Source organism: Cyanistes caeruleus, chromosome 4, assembly GCF_971803275.1.
Source record: "Cyanistes caeruleus chromosome 4, bCyaCae1.hap1.1, whole genome shotgun sequence".
In the NCBI taxonomy this organism is placed as follows: Eukaryota; Metazoa; Chordata; class Aves; order Passeriformes; family Paridae; genus Cyanistes; species Cyanistes caeruleus.
The window spans coordinates 22,243,847-22,265,502 of record NC_141704.1 but is presented as its reverse complement, the minus strand read 5'-3'; the positions used below and the strand labels follow the sequence as shown (position 1 = coordinate 22,265,502).

At 37.3% G+C, this 21,656-nt stretch overlaps 2 protein-coding genes across 9 annotated transcripts in view; both read left to right on the top strand.

Annotated features, from left to right (window-relative positions):
- The window catches only part of PTPRZ1 (protein tyrosine phosphatase receptor type Z1), a 136,385-nt gene that overhangs the window by 19,509 nt on the left and 95,220 nt on the right, over positions 1–21,656 (top strand). For all 8 annotated transcript variants that reach the window (XM_023918548.2, XM_023918547.2, XM_023918545.2 and 5 more), the window contains exon 2: positions 18,936–19,001. In XM_023918548.2, coding sequence (XP_023774316.2) covers positions 18,936–19,001 — 66 coding nt within the window. The remainder of the gene's footprint in view (positions 1–18,935; positions 19,002–21,656) is intronic.
- On the top strand, positions 93–4,667 carry LOC147653474 (uncharacterized). Its single transcript, XM_086885937.1, has 3 exons — positions 93–349; positions 747–840; positions 1,374–4,667. The coding sequence occupies exons 1-3, from the start codon at positions 120–122 to the stop codon at positions 1,422–1,424; spliced, it is 375 nt and encodes a 124-aa protein (XP_086742063.1). The 5' UTR covers positions 93–119; the 3' UTR covers positions 1,425–4,667.

The window sequence follows — 21,656 nt, the reverse complement described above, 5'->3', positions numbered from 1 at the left end:
GCAGCTTGCTTTCCCTAGGGAGTTAATTTGATGGCAGCTGCCTGCCCTTAGCTGTCATTTTTGTAGGAGCTGAGAAGCTTATTCCTACCACAGCCTTTTGTGCTCACCTGCCACCCAGCATGCACACAAACAGGTGTCTGCCACTCTGGGACAGAGAGAGCCGCCAGCAGTGGACCAGAGAAATCAAGGTGTACTCTAAGGAAGCTGTTGTTGAGCTCCCAAGGTGGCCCCAGGAGGGGGATCTGCTTGCTTTGACAGCCACTGCCAGCACTGGTTCATCAGTGACACAGGAACGTGTCCTAGCAGCACATGAAGGCACGGGCCCCTGCTCTGGGCTGGCCTTTGTGTGGTAAGTGTATGGGAACAGCTCATAAAGAGCAATTAAAACATTAGAAATCTGGAAACAGATGCATGTAAAGCAATAGTTGGCAGGAAGGTAAAATGGACAGCTTAAACTTTCAAACTGCAAAATAAAGCAAAATTAGCAGGAAAAATTAGGAATGAAAAGAAGGAAAGAAGAAAGAAAATAAGCTAGAAGAGAGCAGAGTGAACTTTGGGTCCTATTCTGAATTAACAAAGAGCTTCTTTCAGAGGACTTCTGGGTTTTTTTTTCCCAAAAGCTCTGAGATTTTTTGTACTTTAAGCTTGACATGCTATGGTTTTGATTCATTTTATTTTCTGGAAAGAGAGATGAGAAACTTGTGTCCTGCTTTGGAAAGGTATGATAATTTTGTTTTGATCTTCAGCCCAGAAGCAAGTTTTACCAATGAAGAAATAAAAATGGGCAGATACGTACTCTCTGATCTTCTGCATGTTGGCCTCAAAAGTGAATTGGTTCAGGTATTTATAAAAAGCCCCAATCCTTTCATAATACTACAATCTTCTATGAAAGCCAAGATACATTTGCATAAAATTTGGAATTTACAGTAGAAGGCTAGACCATTCTTAGTTTGTTTTTTTTCTAATCTCAGCTTTAAGATGTGTTTGATTGATGCTGAAATGGGCCCTTTCCCCTGTTGTGCCTCAGAGAACAAGAAAAGGGAGAGTTAATGCTGATCCATATATTCTAACCATTCAAGGACCAAAGATGCTCCTTGGGGAAGAAAATAGGAATTTCTTTTCTAATGCAGACTTTGATACAGTATCTATTTCTTGGTGAATTCAGTTACCTATAATACATGCCTCCTGAGAACTTGAAAGAGGAACTGCTTGCACAAGTTGTATGTAGCCAGCACACCCCCAAGAGATGTGCCTTACTTTTCTAAAGAGAGCATTTACTTCCTGCTTCTTTCATATGGCAGTCTCTTAGAGTGGGTGGGGGAAGTTTAATTTCTCGTTTTCTTTTCTTATTTTGCTTTGGTATACTTATGCAGGAACCTGTGCTTTGGAAAAGGACAGTACTCTTCATCACAAATTATATATAACGTCAAATAATCAACATTTAGAGCTTGGAAAATTTGCATTTCCTATAAATGAAACCATATATGATTTATATAATGGTTTTTCACAGAAAAGTTGTTTTCTTTTTATGGAAAGACTTACTCTGATGTAACTCCCTTGGAGCTTATGGCAAAAGTGAAGTTACAAATTAATGAGACATAGTACCAGAGAATATTGTGTGAAGTATTGAATGCTGAATTGCAGAAAGCTATGTGGACATATGAAGTGTATTTGTTATTAGTGGTATGGTATTTATGGGCTGAAGAAAGATAGTTTTTTTTCAGATGAGTGTCAAGAAACTCAATTTCTTTCCAGATTCATTTTCAGAGTAGAAATTAAAGTACAACTTGAAGATTACCATTGAAGCCCCAGACAGATGTTAGTACATACATATGCATGCATGATTATTGATGTCAGTTTAAGAATTCTAGAATTCTCTCCCACACAGAATACATGGTTGAACAATTTACTCAGAGTAACCAATGCCTCTTACTAATATCCCTATTTTCCTTTACTAAGGAATGTATTTTATTGTTTGGAAATCATTCTTATACCCTGTGTCAGGATAAGCAGATTTAGAGCATAAGAGGTGCTTTGCTTGGAAGGAGAATAGGGTAAGAGAAAAATTTCTTTCGTTTCATTTGTGGAAATTGTGTTCGAGGTATTTGAATTGAAGAATTGAATTTTTTTGTACTCTCAGGTCATACCTGAACTTGATCTCATCAAAATCAGTGGCAACACTTCCCGTTTCTTTAATGGAGCTACAGTTTCTTGTGGAGAGGCTTGAGTGTGTAAGGGAGATAAGAAGGAGCTTTACAATTAAAAGAGTTACATGGTAGTCTGATTTAAAAGTAGTCAGGACTTGTCAAAGAAACTAGCAATTAACTCTGAACTCTGTAAAATTTCTATCCTTAAATATAAGAGAGATCTCTTCAGTTTGTAATTATCTTTATGGGCTCTAAAGAAATAGGCTTCAGATAAGGGAAAGCATTGCTTTTCATTAAACCCTGTGACTACTGTTAAATGGAAAGGTCTTTACTATGAAAATACTGTTCAACTTAAAACTTCTGTGTGATTCTGTTAGGAAAACCCCACAATTTTCATTATTGAAAATTCCTCCACTTGTGCACAGCAGAGTCATAGGAAAGGTTTTTTTTAGGAGCAGAAGTTGATGTAAAAGATTTGGAAACCAGGAGAGGTTTGGGGGAGGGAAGACATGATGTCAGTTAGCCCTAGATGTACTCAGAAGGGTGGAAGACTGAAGATTAGATGACAATAAAGTCAGAAATATAAACTGAAGCATTTTGGACTCACTGTGCATTCCTCAGTGCTTTTGGAGTGAGAGATTGTTCAGGTAAGACACTGACCTTCATGCTATAAGATAAACACTTGACCAGAAGGTTAGCCCATCAGGACCAATCCAGATTCCTCATAAAGATCTGATTTTCTCCTTAAGAGGTAGGAGGTGCATTGCTGCTTTTCAAGGAAACATTTTGGAAAGGATTCATGTCATTTAAGAGCACAATATCCTACAGTAGGAGCATTTTAATTTGGAAGTATCTCAATGTCCTTTTTAAAAAATTAATTCCTAATAATGATATATTAACATAGTTACAGTAAATCCAGTACCTGGGAGACCTTTTCCTGGCCTCTCCTCTTTCAGAGTCCTTGAATTAAAAATGGCAGTGATGTCTTACAGACCAAAACTGACTCCAGTAGTGTGTTTTAAACAAAAAATAAAAAAGAATGTTTGTAAGTCTGGTTATGGCAAGGTCAGCCAAGCCAGACTGCACTGAGGACACCTTATTGGCCACATGAAGGTATTACATCTTCATTTTGGTTTATGCCTGACAGATGTACTGCTGTGACTTGCAGAGCAATATTTTGACATAAAAAGTTTACTGTTATGGCATAACAGAGTAGCATTTTTATTGTACATAGGATATTTCCAAACTTTAAATTTTACAGCCACTTAGTCTAAGGTAGTTAGATAGTGACTGTTTATTTTAAAAGATCGTTTTAAACAGTTACCCAAAATATTTTTTCCTTGCCGTTTAATTAATTTTCAGATTTTTTTACTGTGAACTGTATTTTAGAAGAAAAAAAGTATGTATTGTTTGAAACTCTCATCACAATATTCATGTCACTGAAAGCTTGGCTGCCTGTTTTCTCTGCAGACTTATGTAAATTTTCAGGGACCTTGTGTGAATGGAAGGAGCCTGAATTTGTGTCCATGGTAATCTGTTCAATGTGTAGAGGAAGTTACAATGGCCTTAGCCCATGAAAAGGATCAGTTGTTTTCATAGAAAGCAGTCAAGACATGCTTTGAATTCAGATAGTCAACTTAATCAGAGCTGGACTTTGTTTTGTAAGGGTTTCCCTTTGAAAGAGCTGAATACTGGTCACCTGCTACAATCAAAATACATCATTCATCTGTAAAGGGGCATAAAAATTTAACAGTTAGCTGAAGAATGGATACATCCCTGGAACAAAGGAAAAGAAGTCCTGCAGTAATTTAGAATCTCTACTTGGGCATGTAGAAGCATGAAAATGCCACAGCTGTCCGGGCTCATTACCTGCCTTCAGCCACAGGCAGCTGAGTGAAGTCACACCGAGCTCCTTTAGGAATGGGAATTCTGCAGTGTTTGTCCTCATTGACTTCCTGGCTGTGGTGGGAGTCCTGCCTGGGCAGGGCTGGCCAGCACCCCTGATAGGCAGGACAGAGTGCTCTGGGGAAATGTGGGAATTCAGAGTCTTTTATGAGGCATCAGAGGACATAACAAGCATTCAAGTGTAGTCCTCCACCTCAGACAAAATGGTTTTGCGTGGTAAAGCTTACAGCCCTGGTAAGAATGAAGTGATTAAAACTGTATTTCTCTTTTGTCTTTACTAAAAGAAGTCATGTAACATTTGAGATTTTTTTTTCCCCTGCCTTTAAATGAAAGTACAATACAAATATTAGAAGTATCATTAGGCAACCTGTGTTTATTTGGCTATTCAGCAGAGATTTAATCTGAAAGACTGAATAATACTTGTCTCAGCTTCATCTGTTTCAGTTAGTGAAAAATATCCTTCTGCTCCATATCTTAATTAATCTGCTGTAGAATATTTCCAGAGATTAATGGTAGATTTGTATTAAGGATCGCTTCCTTTTGATGATGAGAAGGATGACAAGGTTAAAAGGAGTAAATACACTAATGTAAGAAAATAAACAGTTCAGTATCTATTATTCATACGAATTTGGGGTTTTTTTTTGCAGTATCTATCAAGTGCTACTTGAACATTTTCCATGTTACCAATGTTAGCTAAATAAATTTGCCTTATTGTTGCATGAAGCTGCATGTAGAGAGCATTGTAACTACATTTCTTGTCCTTCCTTGAAAATGGCATTACCCAATAGCTTTAGAGTGGGAAAAGGCAGATACTGTAATGCAGAACTCTAAATTAAGACATCAAGGACACCTGGTACTTACCCCTAATCCAATTTAAGGGCTGTAAATCCACATCCAAATCACAGAATTATTTTCATATGAACTACTGTGCCATGTGCATGTCCACCAGTGGAGATGTTTGGACATTAAAACTGGAATGGGAAACATGGTAGCTGCTCAAGGTGTAAGAGAGAAGACCATTGATGGACAACCACACTGTAAGCAACAACCTAATCTCATCCAGGCAGAGAAAAAACACCTAAGTACTGTAATGGCTGGCATTTTTATGGGAAATTTTTCTTTTTCCATGGGAACAGACAATAGCAGCAAGGATATCCTTAAATGTTGCAACAAAAGATAAGAGCATAGGCAGAGGTACACTCTTAGGGAGTATCTCAAATGTTTTTACAGGGGAAATAGGGATCTAAGGCCAGATCAGGCTATTCTCTTGGTTCTCCACATCAAACACAATTGGATAAAGTAGAACTTTTAGAAACTGTTCAAGGGAAAAAGCAATATTAACAATAATAGTCACTTAAATAAAACTTTGTGGAGTAATTGGGTTGAACCGTACAGTGAGGAATCACAGAATTGGAGCATTTGAAAATGCTATTGCCCATGGCATAAAGGGTGTACTCTGCAGTGTTGGTTAGGCCAAAATCTGCTCTACCCTATTCTCTTACAAGGATAGTGAAAGACAATATTGTCTGAAACCAGCATTTACTCTTTGAACAAAGATTGCAACACAAAAGTAAGCATCATGGGATCCCAGTTCTATAAGGTAGCTGCAACTGATGGATCTGAAATTTTTCCTTTTATTAGGTACATCACTTCACAGTCATGTTTTCCTTTTCTGATGGAATTTCAGAGACCTAAGGGGCATGTTGCTAAAGCGCATCCAGGGACACCTCCTGTGAATTGAAGCAAGGGAAGAGTCACTATTGTGACAGGAGTCACAATATCACTTGCTACAGCCATCTTCTCAAAATTAGCTTCTTTGTTTACCTGGATATAAAAGTAAATTGTCCATCACAGAACAGTAAGTGATATTTATTTTAAGTTTAAATTGTAGTTTTATTTCATCAAGGCAATATGCTGCCGCTGTTTCAAACACCATGGATCATTTTCGTGTGGTCTGCAGATAGGAGGAATAGCCATGTTGGGTCGTCCATGAATTCAGTATTGTGTGACAGAGGCTAGTGCAAATGTTTCAGAAGAATGGGCATGAAATCATACAGTAGGTAGAAGTTAAATACTCCCCAATCTTTTCTCTTATTTCTCATCTATGCTAGGTAGCTTTCAAAATGTATTGTGAAAAGACCAAGTATTCCTAATCTCCTTATAGTTATTTCAGTCTTCATTTAGCTGTTATCTTGAACACTTTCTTGCAGTGATAATTTCCTACACAGATGTGAATAAAGTGAATCCTTTTACTGCTTTTCTTTCAGCTTCCTCATTAATGCCCTGGGTGTTCTTGTTCTTCCAAAGAGATGGGAACAAAAGTTCCCAGTCTTCATCTTAGCAACATTCATTATTCTTTATATTTGTTTTCTTTCCTAAACAAGCATTCTTAACTTTTTCTATCTCCTTATCTAGAACTTTTCCATGGCTACTTTCATCAATGTTCCCTCTCACCCATGTTATTGTGCTTAATTGTTTTCAAGAAGACAAGTTCAGTATAGGATGCAGTTTTCCATATGAAGCCACACTAATAATATGTTTTAAGGGGCAATAATATTTTTTGTTCACCATTTTTCAAATATTTCCCAATTTATGCTTGGACTCCAGCTGTACATTGAATGAAGAACTTGATTTAACTGTCCAGGGATGCCCTGGTCTGTGCTATTAGCTGATAAACTTAATTAAACCCAACAAAGTAAAAGCAGGGGGGTTTTTGGTGCTTTTTTTCAATTACTTTTTGCTGCTACTTCTGTCAAAGCTAATCATCATTTAGCATTGTTACACATTTTCCTTGCTTGTTACAGCTCTTTTAATTTATTGACACCATAGTCCTATCCAATATGATTAAATGAAACCTCAGTTCACCACAACATTTTGCCATATCCTCTTGGATCTTATAACTGTTTCCCTTTCTGGAAACTTAGTAGATGTTTTGAAGAAATGTTGCATTGCTATTTAAGCAGGAAATATTTTATCTTGGGGAATTCTTTAAAGAACTCATGCATTTAATTGCTAAAGGTAGGTGTCTGTACTATTTTGCCACCCATGGTGTCCCTTGAATGCCAGTTTGAATTATGGTGCCGTCATCACTCTTTAATGACTCTTCTGCTGTTCACTGGGTAACCTGTCTGCTGGGAATATTAAAAGAAAGGTTTTGGCTTGCTTGTGTTCAAGAGGTACTTTGCAGATTTGCACCAGCACTGTAACTCTAAGCTTTGTCCTGCTGGACATTTACCATTTACCTATTTTACATGTGGCCATTGAAGTCGTACTGTGCTGATTATTTCATCCTTTTCTCCCTTAGGAATTCAATTTGCTTTTCTTTGTTAGCCTTTGTGACATAGCCACGTATGTATATATTCATGCATAAAATATATATTTATATTTTTATATATGTATATAGTATATCTGTTATTAGGGCTCAGACTTGTTCTTTCAGAGTCAGCTGCATATTCCTCTCCTCTCAGTAGTTTTATTTTCCTCATGGTAATCTCCAGTGCCTAGAAGTTTATACCTTCCTTGTTCACTCAAAGTGAGTTTTAGCACTCTGTTCATTTTGTCTGTTTGGGTCTGCACCCTTAAATTGAAGCATTTATAAGAAAACAGGCAGGGAGAGAGGTTCTTCTAAGGCTATACATAAACTTCCAGGCCGTTCCCTATTCATAACTCTGCATTTCTAGGCGTGATATGTGAGTTGAGCTTCCTCCCTAGCACAATGGCAGAAGTGTCTAAATGGCCCTAGGACAAAGCGCCCTAATTATGTGCCCAACAAGTACTCACAGCAGACACTCTGAATCCAGCCTATTGAAGTTTTTCCCCGTACCATAAAACCTTTATATAAATATTCATAAGAGAAAGGGGGACAGGCAGACATGCTTCACAAGCTGCTAATTAATGCCTTTACCCATGGTTTTATTGCTCTTCACCTAAACCAAGGACAGACTGTGTTTATCAAGGGCTGTGAGGATCTGGGGAGCCTGCAGTGAGAGTTCAGTGTTAAAATCCTCTTCTGGTACTAATTCTTCATCACTGAAGAGCAAAAAATCTCTTAGTTCTGTGGGAAGTTGAGATCTGAACCAGCAAAGAGTTTAGGCAGGTGAATTCCCAATGAGGGAATGACTTCATCAGTCCTGGTGTAAATTCACAAGCCTCTTTAGTGCATTGAAACCTGAGTATGAGATTCAAGCATGTTCATGGCTACTGACTTACCATACATTTTTAGATAATGTTTTCTTGATTCTGGTTGCTATTAATTAATGGAGCAATTAATTAATTTATTACTTAGCTATAAAAATAATTCAGTCCGGGTGCATGAGTAATTGCATGTTTTTCTAGTTAGGTACATTGTATTTAACTTCTTCATCTTTCAGTGTTTGGTTTGTAATAAAAATTTGCCTGTGAATCATGGTGACATTCCCAGGCTCCCAGATTTCCGTTTCAAAGATTTAATTTCTCACTATTAGAAAGTCACAGTCAATTTGCAGTTGGTTATTGAGTGTTGACAGCTGACTGCCACAAGTATGAACTTTCAGTTGTATTGAACTAATGGGAGCCTAAGAGGAGTTCTGCAATGGGATTCTCAGTTCAAACTGTGTTACACACTTAGTGTAGGATTCCAAGTAACAAGAGGTCAGAACCTCCATTTTGTGGTTCAGTGCACAAATTAAGGCTTTTCATGAGTGCCACCACCACCTGAGACCTGTGAAAATGCTTTTTACTGTCTTAGATTGGATTATATGGGGAAATGGTTATTGCAGGAAGGTGAAATTTCATGTTTCCAGTGATTTTTCAAACCATATTTCTTCTGTCATATGGGGCTATTATTTCCACATTTTGGGTTAAATCTTGTTTAACACAGTTTGTCTCCTGATAGAATTCAACTGGCACTAGAACTGAAAGAATATGAACTAACAAAATAATGTTGTGGGCTTGTTTTTCTGAAACCACAAATCTGCATTGTTTGCTATAACTGTTACGTAAAACTGTTATGTAAAAAAAAAACCCAAAAAACTAAAATTAGCAAATCTAAACCACTACAGTGCATAAAGTAGACATTAGAAGGAAGGGTAGGTGATGGTTGTATGCCACTGTATAGTGGGTTTGTGTTCAGTCTGCATTCATGGGGACCTTATATTGCTTCCAAGTAAGATTTACTGTACCACTCCAAGATGAAGGGCATGTTGATTGCATAGATAGGAGCAAGATACGTGACTATATAGATCATGCAAAACATCTGATTGAAACACCTCACTCTCTACTTCCAAATATTATTAGTATCTGAATTCCAAAATTGTTGTTGAAGTTCCAGTTTTGTAGGTGATTGATACAGGACTAGGATGAGATTCCTGTTTCCTTCATGGAAATTCGTGTCTTGGGCATACATAAAACCATGAGACAGACTTTGACCCTAAAACTATATCAAATGGTCACTACAGAGTAGATGACAAGTAGGAAAAGAGAATTAAAAATGGAGTCAAGAAAGCAAATGTGAAGAAAATAGATTTTAAATTGGCCTCCCTGACCTTATTTTATTTGATATCCACCCCCCTCTCTTTTTTAAAATTAAATCTGTTTCAGAAAAGAGAAAAAATCAAGTATCAATATTGTTGTAGTTGGCTACAACAAGCAATCACATCCAGGAGCAATCAATGCTCCAATGTTGTTTTCAGCAATCTGTGAAAGTAAAAGTATTGCTCTGTAGAACAATATACCAAATTTGTGTGTGTTTGATGAGGTTGGGAACCAGATACTGAGCTTTTTAAAACACAAGTAAAACATGCTGGTCAGCAAAAACCTAGTGTGAGCTCAGAGTACCTGGATTGTACGAAAATACAGCAGTGGTGCAGCACCCTACCTGCATGGTGCAGGAGTTGGAAGCCCAGACTATCCTCTGAAGCTTCAAGCCATCCCCTTTTTTTGGTACTCTTTCATATGACTTCCCAAAGTAATAATAAAAAGCTGAAACAATGTCATTTAATCTGTCCATGCTGACTTTTAAGTTTTGCAAATGAACTTCTGAATAGCTGAAGTGAAATGTTAAATGATATCCCACCAAAAGCAGAGGCCATACTAATTAAACTTGGGACTGTGTGTTGTTGGTAGCTGTGAGATCTGGATGAGCATTATGGGAACCTCAGCCCCACCCAACAGCACCAGACCCTCGACAAACAGCCCCTTCCAGCTGCCAGAGCTCAAAGATCTGGGAAAAATTCTGGCTGAGTGCACTAAACATTTTTTTTTTTCTGATCTGTGTGACATGTACTTCTTTTTTCTAGTGATTTCCTGCTTTAGGTTGTGCCATAGAGGTTTAATTCAACACACATTTCAAATATATTGTGGTGAAATCTCACTTAGAGATTGTATTTGGACTGTACTTAGAGACAACAGGTGTGGTTCAGCTTATTAAACAACGAATTTCCAAAGGCTTTTGTAATTTTATACAGCAGGAGTCAGACTGAAAAGTGATACTGAGGCAAACAGGCACCCAAGTCCTGAAAATGCTAAGGAATAAATGCCTGACTTTGCAGATACTTCACTTCTTTCTCTGAAAATCTTCTGAATGCTTAAAATTCTGCTTTAGAGTTTGCTGAGAATTTTAGTCTGGATAGCAAGGAGCAGCCTGGAGCCTTTTTCATATCTAACACATTTCTAATTTAAAAAATTAATGATCTTTCAGGTATCCTTTAAAAATTGAATGTTATTAGAATAGGTTAAAAAGATGCATTTGAAGTGTTAAGCTCCTTTTCACTTTTCAGTGCTCATTCTCCTTTTTACTGCATCTTACTGGCTTGAAAACTCCATGAATACCAGGAGACAGATTCTTTTTCCTCAGACTAGCAAGAGGTGGATCTCTGGGGCAATTGCTCCTTAAGAGCACCCAAAAGGCAAGTACAAGGCAGGGCAGAGGGAACCAGTAGGGTAAAAGACAGCATAGATTTTCTATCAACTCAGTGTATTCTTAAATACAGTATCACAAATGAATTTTAAAGCACTTGCATTATTCTGATTATTTACTCTGTGATCTCCTTTAATGCCACCTTATTAATATTTCTGCTGCATTCTTGTAAAAAAAAGAAAATTATTACAAAATCATAACATAAACTCATAATTATTTGTCTTTGCTTTGACTTTAACTTCTGTTTCTAGTGTGCCAGTGTTTGTCACATATTTCTCTGTTGTCTCTATCAATCGTGAAAAAATGTTGTTTTGGGTTTTTTTTAATTATGTGCTTCTGTGATGAGTTGCAATAAAGAAATGGCTAAAGGAAAAGAGTAAACATGAGATTTGAATCATGATGTTACCATAAGGAAGAACAATATGTATTTATGTAGTCCTTTTTGACAAATCCTTATAGATGAACATTTATGTGGACGTACTGATGCACATATATAATATAATTGTTAGGATTTGCCAAAAAACGCCAGGTTGTATATTGGTTTACGTGTTTTTATTTGTTTTTTCATTATGTTTGTATATTTTTTTATGAAATTGAGACAGATATTTTTAGAGATATGCAGTTGCTATTGGGTTTTCATGATGAGCTTTGGAATTTTTCAGACTTGATGCTGTGGTGTGTAGTTTCCTCAAGGGAGTAGAATGATGTTGGTATTGTGTTATAAAAAGCATGTGGCATAATCCCTAGACTTATTTGAATACTTACAAGAAAATCATCCAGAGCAACCTCTCTCTTCCCCATGGTTATTGAAAAATAATTTCATTGAGACTGTAATATGACTGGAGGGATAATGGTTGAGTAGAATTTGCAATTCCAGCATCAAATAAATGGGAAAGGAAAATATATAATAATTAAATACTTCCTCCTGTAAGGAATTATCTTTCTCTCAATACCCCCTCCACCAACATCTTCAAAGGATCCAGTCTAAAGCTGTTCATTCGGGTCCCCAAGATGATTTTAGCCATTGAAATATATTGCAAAAGACAAAATTTCTAACAGCTTGACTTCACAATCCCTACTGTAATAAAAAATCATTTATTTCAGTAAATGATCCTTTGAGGTGGCTTGCATAAGGTTTACTCTCAAGAGTTTTAGATAAATATTGCCAAAGATTTAGAGCTTTACTGGTTGGTAGCTTCTAATATTAACAGACAGAGAGGCATTGAAGAAATATAGTAATTTTAAAAAACCCACAACTTTCCAAAAGCCAGTTAAATGTGAGCTCTGGGATTTTGGATATAGGAGTTAAATTTGTTTTATTTTTCATTGCACTTTTATTGCAATGTTTCTTGTTTGCTGGAAAGGGAATTGTGAATGTCTTTACACTTAGGTCTGAAATACAAGAAGCAAAGCACATATCCTTCATTCATAATTATTACAGTACACAGAATTTTGCTAGAAATTGGGATCATTTAAGTTATTGGAATACCTGGAATGTTGAAGAGGATTATGCAAATAAAATTGCATTACCTATACTATTTATGTTCAAACGAAGTTCAGTTGTTTTTGTCCTTTTCTTACTTCTCTGGTACTGCTGCAAGAGAAATAAATTAATTTTAAAATCAAATGTCTATAGTTTCCCTGACTTGATACATTTCTTGTTTTTTCATGTCTGGTCTGGATTTACTTTTTATTTGTATAATTCCATGAATTTACATGTGTTGCATTAAAAGACTCTCTGGGTATGAGGAAAAGAATCTGGGTAGCAACAGAGTTATAAAAGAGTATGTGTTAGGAATCACTCCCCTGCACCTGCTTTTTTTCAGTATCAGTTCCAATTTCTATCATAAACACCACCTTGCCTCTGTTCTTTCATGGGGCAGTGGTATAAAATTTTTGGGGAATTACAGTCTTCCTAAGTCCCTCCTGGTTTTGGCTTTGGAACATTTTTAGGTGCTTCAGCAGCAATCTAGTCCTGTAGTTTTGCAAGGCTATCTCACTCTGCAGGTCCTTAAATTATTGATAAATCCTCGTGTTTAGCCCAGGGGCTTCACAGGCACTTCATTTCACTCACCTGTGCCTGCTCAACATAAACCCTGGTAAGTACCACTCTCCCAGATGAAAGCTGTCCTGTTACCTTGGCTTCAGTGAGCAGACACCTGAATGCTATGTCAGTGACCAGAGAAGCCTTAAAGTTTGCTACAGACAGTGCTTCAGCTGTTGGGAAATGGCTGTGTGGGAGGCTGAACTCTTGTACATTTGGGTGTACAAGATCCCAGGTGGAAGGAGACATCTAACATTTCCTACTATTCTGCTTGTAGTCAGATTGAAGGAGGCAGCCAGTAATTTAACCATGTTGAATCATACCCTAGAGTATCCCTCCCAATTTCCACTGGCTGCTTAGGAATTTCAGGGTCACTCTAAACCTCATGTAAAACTCATGTAAAATTCCAGAATAGAACCTAAATTGGTCAAACTGGAGTCCATGTACAAATGCATTAGAAAATCGTGATGAAATGTGATTTATGAACCTTAGCAGATGCCATAGGTATTATATTTGTAGTTCATGGCACTATTCTCTGTAAAGTTGTGACAGGTAAAGTAAGCAGTGTGCCTGTTAATACTCTGGTGCTTAATATTAGCTACTTTTAAATTAAATCAATCAATCTTTTTCTTCTAGTTTTTCTTCTAATTTTTTTTATCTTAAACACAATTTGTGTTAGTAAATAAACACAACAATGGCTAAATGATAAGAAGATTTTTATTCTGGCTTTATATTTAGTGCAGGAAGAGTCTCACTTGTCAATGTGTGTTGGAATTAGCAGCTTGCACTCAAGTGTGATGGAAGGGACTGACTCTCTTTATGTATACCAAATCACGTACCAAAGCTTGATATAAGCCTACATAGAAGAAACTGTGGGTTAAAAAAAAAAAAATATATTTCAATAAGGGTGTGAGAGTTCTCAGACAGGTCTTGACAGAAGACTTAGACACTTTGACATTCAGGGAAAAAGAATATATGAGATCATAGAGGTGGCTTATTAAAGTATTTTTGCGTTATTGAGAATTTTACAGATAGCATTACAGAATTAAATATATTCATAAGAAGAGGGAGACCTTACTCAGGCAAATGTATATCATTCTGTTAAAGGGATTTATAGTTAGCTACTGTCTTTTAAAACTTCAGGACTGTTACCAGGTTGTGCTCTGAATCTTTTCATTTCCTCTGTCAGTGTAAATTACAGTTATTTCAGTCTGAGGCAATGAAGCTACACCATCATAAGATCGATGAAAGATATGGAAGTGGATTCTGTGACCTTTCTGTCAATGAAAGAGGCTCAAATAAGTAAATAAAAATTGTGGAAGAAGCAATCCATTTATCATCAGATGTGATTTTGCAGTTTTACCTGTGTTTAACGTTCTCAGAAGCAGAACCTGTATAATGAAACTCTATCCAATCTATTTAATTGTATTCTTTTCTTATTTGAGAAGCACTGAGCAACTCTTGTTAATTACATGTAGCTTCTTTTCTAAAAATTTATTATTATGTCATTTTGCAGTTGTCATTTTTGCAAATTTTGTCTCTTTGACTTCTTTGCAACAATTTTGCCTGGTGTCCCACTTCCTAGACACTACCCATGCAGAGATTCTCTTTCAGCTACCCTGTATAAGCATTGCTATTACCATACCATTTCAGTTTGTTCTACAATTCCTAATTCTTCTCTAGTGAAGGATACACATATCTTAATCTACAAATAAACCATTTGTCTGATAACATGTCTCTGATAATAACCAATGCCAACTGACAAGGCAAGTGGATTAGAAGAGGGAAAATATGAAATGAGAATTTCCCAGTATAATCCTCCCAATTTCATCAATAAACTTAGTGAGCCAAAAGTGGTGTCACTGTGTTTGAGAAGTGTTTGTGGATTTCTCCTTCACAGATTTTTAAATAATTTCTAAACCCGTGTAATCCTCTGATATTCGTAGCTTCCCACTTCTGTAGTCAGTAATTCTAGTGTACACAGCTGAGCTCTCATGAGACACAATTTACTTGAAACAAGAGTTTCTGTGTTTCTCAAAGAGAAGATTATGGCATTGTTCATCCTTGCTGGTATTCTGAGAGGTCCTGTGCACTTCCTTGGCCTAAGAACCATTCACTGAACCTTCCCCATGTAAACTGGAATTTTAATACCTTTATCTCCATGACTGTACTGCATTGCCATTATCCACTTATACCAGATGAATGGTTATGACTTTAGAATCTATCCTCTTTGCGCTCAAATTAGATTTTAGGAGGAAAATATTGAGTGGACCGAGTATTCCAGGACCAAATCATGGTTGTAATTTAAATGCATAGTTCATAACGTCTACTCATACTCTACATGCAGAACACCTATTTGTAGATCTAATGCTGACATTACTTAATGTGTCCCAGTTCCCATAAATAAGTCATTCTGGTGTCAGAATCTCATAAATGCCAGATCCACTGCAGGTGCAACTCACGAGTTGAGGCTTGAATGGAGGTAAAAGCACAAGGAGGTTGTTCCTTTTTCCTCTTGAGTCTGGAAGCTGGTATATCCTGATACTGCTGTGGGACAAAGGACATAAAGGGTAAAATTACAGCATCCTGATATAAATGTCAGTCCCAGATTATGCCTGATCTTGTACCCTCTGTAGCAAAGCAGCACGTGGAGTGCAGCATCCTCAGACTCTTGAGCACTGCCCTTAGAAAGCCTTTTTATACCAAGGCTTAGGAGAGAGATCTCTGGTGGATTCTTGGAGCTTGTTGCCTCAGTATCTCTGAGAGGAATTTCCCCAACAGAACCCAGAGATTTAAGGTTCCATTTCCTCTTCTCTAACTCTTTTTTGGTGGCACAGTGTCAAATCAAAAGGATCTCTCTCACAGAAAATTATTTCTGTTAATTACTAAAGCTAGTAATTTTTCACCTTTAGATATGCATAAACATACTGAGGATTAGGATGTTTCATTCACAGCACTAAATCAAAAGAAACTCAACTGAGGCCAGGAAGTACAAAAGGAATATGAGACTCATGTCAGAAAGAAGAAAATCTAGTTATTCATACTTTATAAACAGGAAAAAGTATCTACAAGATCTTATTACTCCTAGCACTGTGCTTTAACCAGAGATCATGTTCTTTCTTTGCCCTTGTGACTGAACATGAGACAGGGTCAGTCACAAATCAGTCGGTCCTGCTACCCATGAATAGCAGGGGAGCATTTGCAACCATTATTTCTGATTTCATGGGCCTTGGGCACTGGGACACATACTGTTTCAACAGAACAAAAAAACACAAAAACAAGTCTTACAGCCTCAGACAGAAACATTTGACTTTGAAGGAGGGTAGTAAAAGTGGGGGGAGGGAAAGCATTTAATGATATCTTGCATGTCTCCTTAATAGGCATAGAAAGATAACTATAAAACTGTTTAAAACATGATCCCAAAACCAAGCTGCCCTGTTCTGTGAATAAATTAACAGTTTATGGAAACACGTTCAATTGCTTCCTAGAAACAAAAAAGAGTATTTGTTATTTTTTGCTTCATAAGGCAGCACCTCATCCAATAAAATTCAAACTATTTTAGGCATTGGCTGGAGACTTCAGTCTGTCACAGGAGTCATGCAGACTGTCAAGTTGATCAAGCTCAATCAGTTTCATAGATTTACGTATAAAACCACAAACTTGACATCAGATTTGCCTTCTTTCTTGTTTTTTTGTTTGTTTTTTTTTTTTGTGATGACGTTCTTCCCATATTCATTTAAATTAAGTGCAAGGAATTTTAATAGTATTCAAAAAGAAGTACCTGCTGTCATATATCGTCAGCAAAAGGGATGTTGATTTCTTAGCTTTAAATAAAACTGAAAAATAAAATAATAAAAAAATAAAATTAACTGAAAAATAAAATTTCCTTCCAGCTGGTCTGTACACTGTTAGCTGTTGAACACTGACAGTTTGCACAGCAGTAGAATGCAGGGTTGTGTTTCCCAGGGCAATTTACATCAGCAGCTCAAAGGAACAGTTGCTGCATGGCTTGACCTCACACAGTACTTTCCTCCACCACGCACGCTAGCTATGAATCTTCAGTCATTTCCCACATGAAATTTGCTTTTCTTCCCCAGTTTTGCCACATTTTTAAAGTGTAAAGAGACGAGACCAAAACCACTGAGAGTCCCTGCAGATGCAAGAAGGTTCACAGCTGTGAGTGTGCTGTGGAGAGGCAGTGGACACACAGCTGGCCAATAACAGAGGAAAGAAGGTGTGTCAACTCCTGACACCTCCTGGAATCTTTAAAGACTTACTTTAAGATTTGCTGGGTCTGTAAGTGTGTAATGCACCAAACACAGTGAACTTTGCCCTTTTTTTTCTTACTCATTGAAACTGTCACTCTTTGTTCATCAGGACTCCCTGTGAAATTTAAAACGTAGTGGGAAGCTCTCATGCCCAGGCCTTGCCTAGTTTGCATGTGGCTGCTCAACTGATTGTGGAATGCGGGAAGTAACAATTAGGAGGACAATGGATAAAGAAGGAAACTGGAGACATCAACTAACAGCCATGAATCACAACTTACACAGCTTTCTGTTCCATAATTAATTGAAGGAGCAGGCACAATGCACATTGACTTGGAAATGTGGTCCAAAGACAACTTTGGTGCATGTAAATCCTTTTCCACTGCCCTTACTTGTCTGTGAGGTTTGATCTCAGTCAGGAGTGAATGTTGTGAATTGTTATAAGGCATAGTTCGGGTTTTTTTGGCAGGGAGGGAGAAGGAGAAGAGAAAAAAATATTAAAGGACAATCACATCACATGGAGAAAGTAGAAGTCTGGTGAAATTAATAAAACATGGACTTCAGATAGCAGAAAGTCACTGTAAGACACACAAACATGTAAACTTGCAAATAGCAATTATGATTTAACATCCTGTGATCAGTACTACATTTTTGCATGAAAGAAGAAGAAATGGATGTTATGAAACTGCTTCATTAAAACATTTACTGAAGAGTATGAGCGAATTCTGTGACATTTTCTCAAGGAAACAACCCATATATGTGTTCAACATGCTCAAGGGCAAATATTTCTTAGATAAGCTGTACTGCACTTCTCTAAAATAGTAATGAGGTTGGTTAACATTATGGCTCTTGAAATCATGATCTCAAAAAAACATGTATCTGCAATTTACATGCTTTAGTAATTATTAGGGGGCATAGTCATCTATTTGCCCATATCACTGTGTTGCCAGAATTTCCCTAGGACTGGCATAAAAAGAATAATACTGAAGGTTATTCAGTAGTCAGAGTAAGTCAATGACCATTCACAAAGTTTGGTATTTCTCTCTAGAAAAATATAAATAATTTAAAAGTAATTAGTATCTAACCTTTCTCCATCAGATTTGTGGACATACAAGTAATACTTTATTTATAATTATTCCAATAATAGAACACAATAAAATGATATTATAGAATATTTTATTGATTATCTTTATCATTTATCTTGTATCAGCAGTACAAAGTTACAAAAAGGATGTAAAGTCATGACTACACTGAAGCAGAAGTTTACCTGTCATTGACATCCTGGTTATCTAGAAAGGTTCTTTCAAAGGACATCACAAAACTGGATTTCTTCATGGGAGACTTTTATTACTTTTAAAAGGGAAGGCGGGAAGGCAGGCAGGCAGGCAGGCAGGCAGGCAGGCAGGCAGGAAGGAAGGAAGGAAGGAAGGAAGGAAGGAAGGAAGGAAGGACTGAAAATCTTCTGTTTGCCTTGCTTGTATCCTTAATATGCTACAATGTTAATGATATTCAGATTCTGTTTAACCAGTACTTACCATTTGAGGTCCAAGATAAGGACAAATTAAATTATTCATCATTAATTAAAAGAGTGATTATCTTGGAGGGGGGGCATGTCATCAACACTTCAAGGTTCTGTTAGGCTTCTGGTTTTAATATTGTAAATTATTACTGTTTTGCAGATTTGGTGTACGGATACTATAGACAACAGAGGAAATTGATTGAAGAGATTGATTGGTCATATACAGGTAAGCAAAACTGTCTATTGAATAACTTATTTCACTCTGATATTTTTGTGTTCATTGTTACAATTTTAAGAGTCTCGTGTGTCTGTACAGCACTTACCATATGCCTAAGCAATTGCTAAAGTGTAGATAATGGAATCTGAAAAATACAGGAACTTTACAATAGGAGAGTATTTTCATCTATTTGACTAGTATTTTAATCTACTTAGTAATAGAATACATCTATTACTTTTGGAAAGAGAAAGTCCTTATCCATAAAACCTCAACCTGAGACTTGACTTATTTGATGAAGGCTGGGCCTGTAAATTGTTAGGTGCTTGTTAATCATCTCGACATTGTTCTAGCAAATCTGAAAAGCAGACAGAAAGGCTGAAATAAGGCACAGTACATTATGTGGGAAAGAACCTACAGAGATGGATATCTATTTAATATGAACTTCTACCCTGTGCTTGTGAACACTTGAGCATCCTTTCCAAGTCCCATCCTGACTCTCCTAAAAACTCAGTCACTTTGTCTCTCTCATTTGAACGAGTGAGAAAGATATGTCCTGAAATTCTTCATGACCATTGCCTCGTTAAAAAGAACAATGGAAAATTCACAATTAGCCTCTTAGGTTCTTGTGTATAAGTAATTTCAGTTTTCAGTAACACTGAAAATTTGTCCTAGGTATCTTTTGCCCAACATGCAGGAAGGGAGTTTTCATGGAGGTGTGTAGGCTCTTACATTTTCAATTGCTTAAGTTACTGTTTCAAAAATACCAAACTATGAAAAGTAAGGACTGTCAGATTTCAGTCTTAAATTTGATTCAAAATATGTTCCTGTAGTTAAGGAAAATTACACCATTCTTTTTATTTCCCTCACTCTCTTTCGCATTTTCAAGACAGTTTTTATCTTCTAGTGTAAAACATATCTAACAAGTTTTAAGTCTAGAGAGAATTGAAACAAGCTAGTCATGAACCTTTCAAAATGAGATTTATAATGAAGACTCCCACTTACAGAGATTGTAGTGCAAAATTCAAGTACAAGTTCAATCAATACAGTATTTTATGTTCAAGCTCAATCCATTTTTCAATATTGTAGTTAGAGGACTGCAAGGATAAACCTCCTCGATTCCTGGTGACCAGAGGGCAATCTTTAAAGGATAGCAAATGTGGTTTGTTTAGGATATCAGAGGATATAGCTCTTCCCTAGGCTGCACAGAGCACCCATGCACTGTGCAGCTGCTGCAGCATCCACAGATCACCCTTTGATGGATATTTTGTTTGGAAAAACAGCACAGACTTGGCATGTCAGATGATTCATACCTGTTGTTTCTCTCCCTTAACATGTGAGATACCTGTGTGTAGTCATCTCAATTCACGTGCTTTGCTCTTGTGACTCCCCAGCTGGCAAAGCCTTTCTCCCCATGCAGACCTGTACAGGAGCCCTGTCTAGCACTGTGAGCCCTGGCTAGCCTCCTGCTGCTCCTGCTGCATCCTGCCTAAAACATACCCTACCCTGCTCCTGCTGCCTCCTGCCCAAAACACACCCTACCCTGCTCCTGCTGCCTCCTGCCCAAAACACACCCTACCCTGCTCCTGCAGCCTCCTGCCCAAAACACACCCTACCCTGCTCCTGCAGCCTCCTGCCCAAAACACACCCTACCCTGCTCCTGCAGCCTCCTGCCCAAAACACACCCTACCCTGCTCCTGCTGCCTCCCCTCTGCTGCACCATCTGCGTGCCCCCAGCATTCTCAAACAGCTGACTGCATGTGTGGTCAAAAATGGATATTCAAAGCTTTTGTGGAAGGAAGGCTGCATGTAAATCAGGTACTCAGAGCTTAGGGCTAGCAACTGTTTGCAAGCTGAGTATTATGGGATGCTTTGCTGAAATACCAGGTAATTGGTTCATGGCATAAGGTGGAATACACAAACCCAGCTTGCAGTAATAAAAAGACAGTCTTCCTGAATGTGAAAAAAAAAAAAAAAAATTAGAGATTTTAACATTGTGTTTTGGAGGCACAGAGGTCTAGAGACCGAAGCATATTGGTTTTGATCTCCTTCATTTAAAACTTAAATTATTTCATTCCTGAGGCAAGTGTTATCAGGTACTACATGTGTAAGCACTGTACCTAGCACAGGGTCATGGTTGTGAGGCATAGACCAACATGCACACTTCTGAATGGATGAACTGTGCTTTGCCAGTACATTTTTTCCTCTGCCACCAGTTACATTCTGCTGTCTTATAACCTGCTGACTGAAAGACTGAAAGTGGAAAATTTCATTGAAAGTGAAAAATTAGACTCAGTGTGCCAATGAAGTGTTTTGAATGGGCCTGGGGATTCTGAAACCATAGTCTAATCCACCATGGGTAAGAGAAATCCAACTGGCTTGGTAAATTAACCTGAGTAATTCTCTATATCAAATAAGAAATTTCAGATACATTAGCCACAGTGGGTCAATATACTCCTTTACTGGGGTGGTGCTGTGAGGTGAAAATGAAATGGAACTAGACAGTTTTACCTGCTAAAATCATCCAATTTCTAAAGGTGAAGTTTCATAATAAAACAATTTTGCATGCTGGAAATTAATGTGAGTCATAATCAGGTTTTGACTCTTGGATAAATATATAATGAAGTCATAAATGCTACTGGAAACATTTTGTAATACTTTAAGAGC

Excerpts from the sequence above, each read along its gene's own strand:
- LOC147653474 (XM_086885937.1), top strand. The coding sequence starts at position 120 with ATGCACACAAACAGGTGTCTGCCACTCTGGGACAGAGAGAGCCGCCAG. Across the intron at positions 350-746 it reads TCTGGGCTGGCCTTTGTGTG|CCCAGAAGCAAGTTTTACCA; the intron begins GTAAGTGTATGG and ends TTTGATCTTCAG. Across the intron at positions 841-1,373 it reads TCAAAAGTGAATTGGTTCAG|GAACCTGTGCTTTGGAAAAG; the intron begins GTATTTATAAAA and ends ATACTTATGCAG.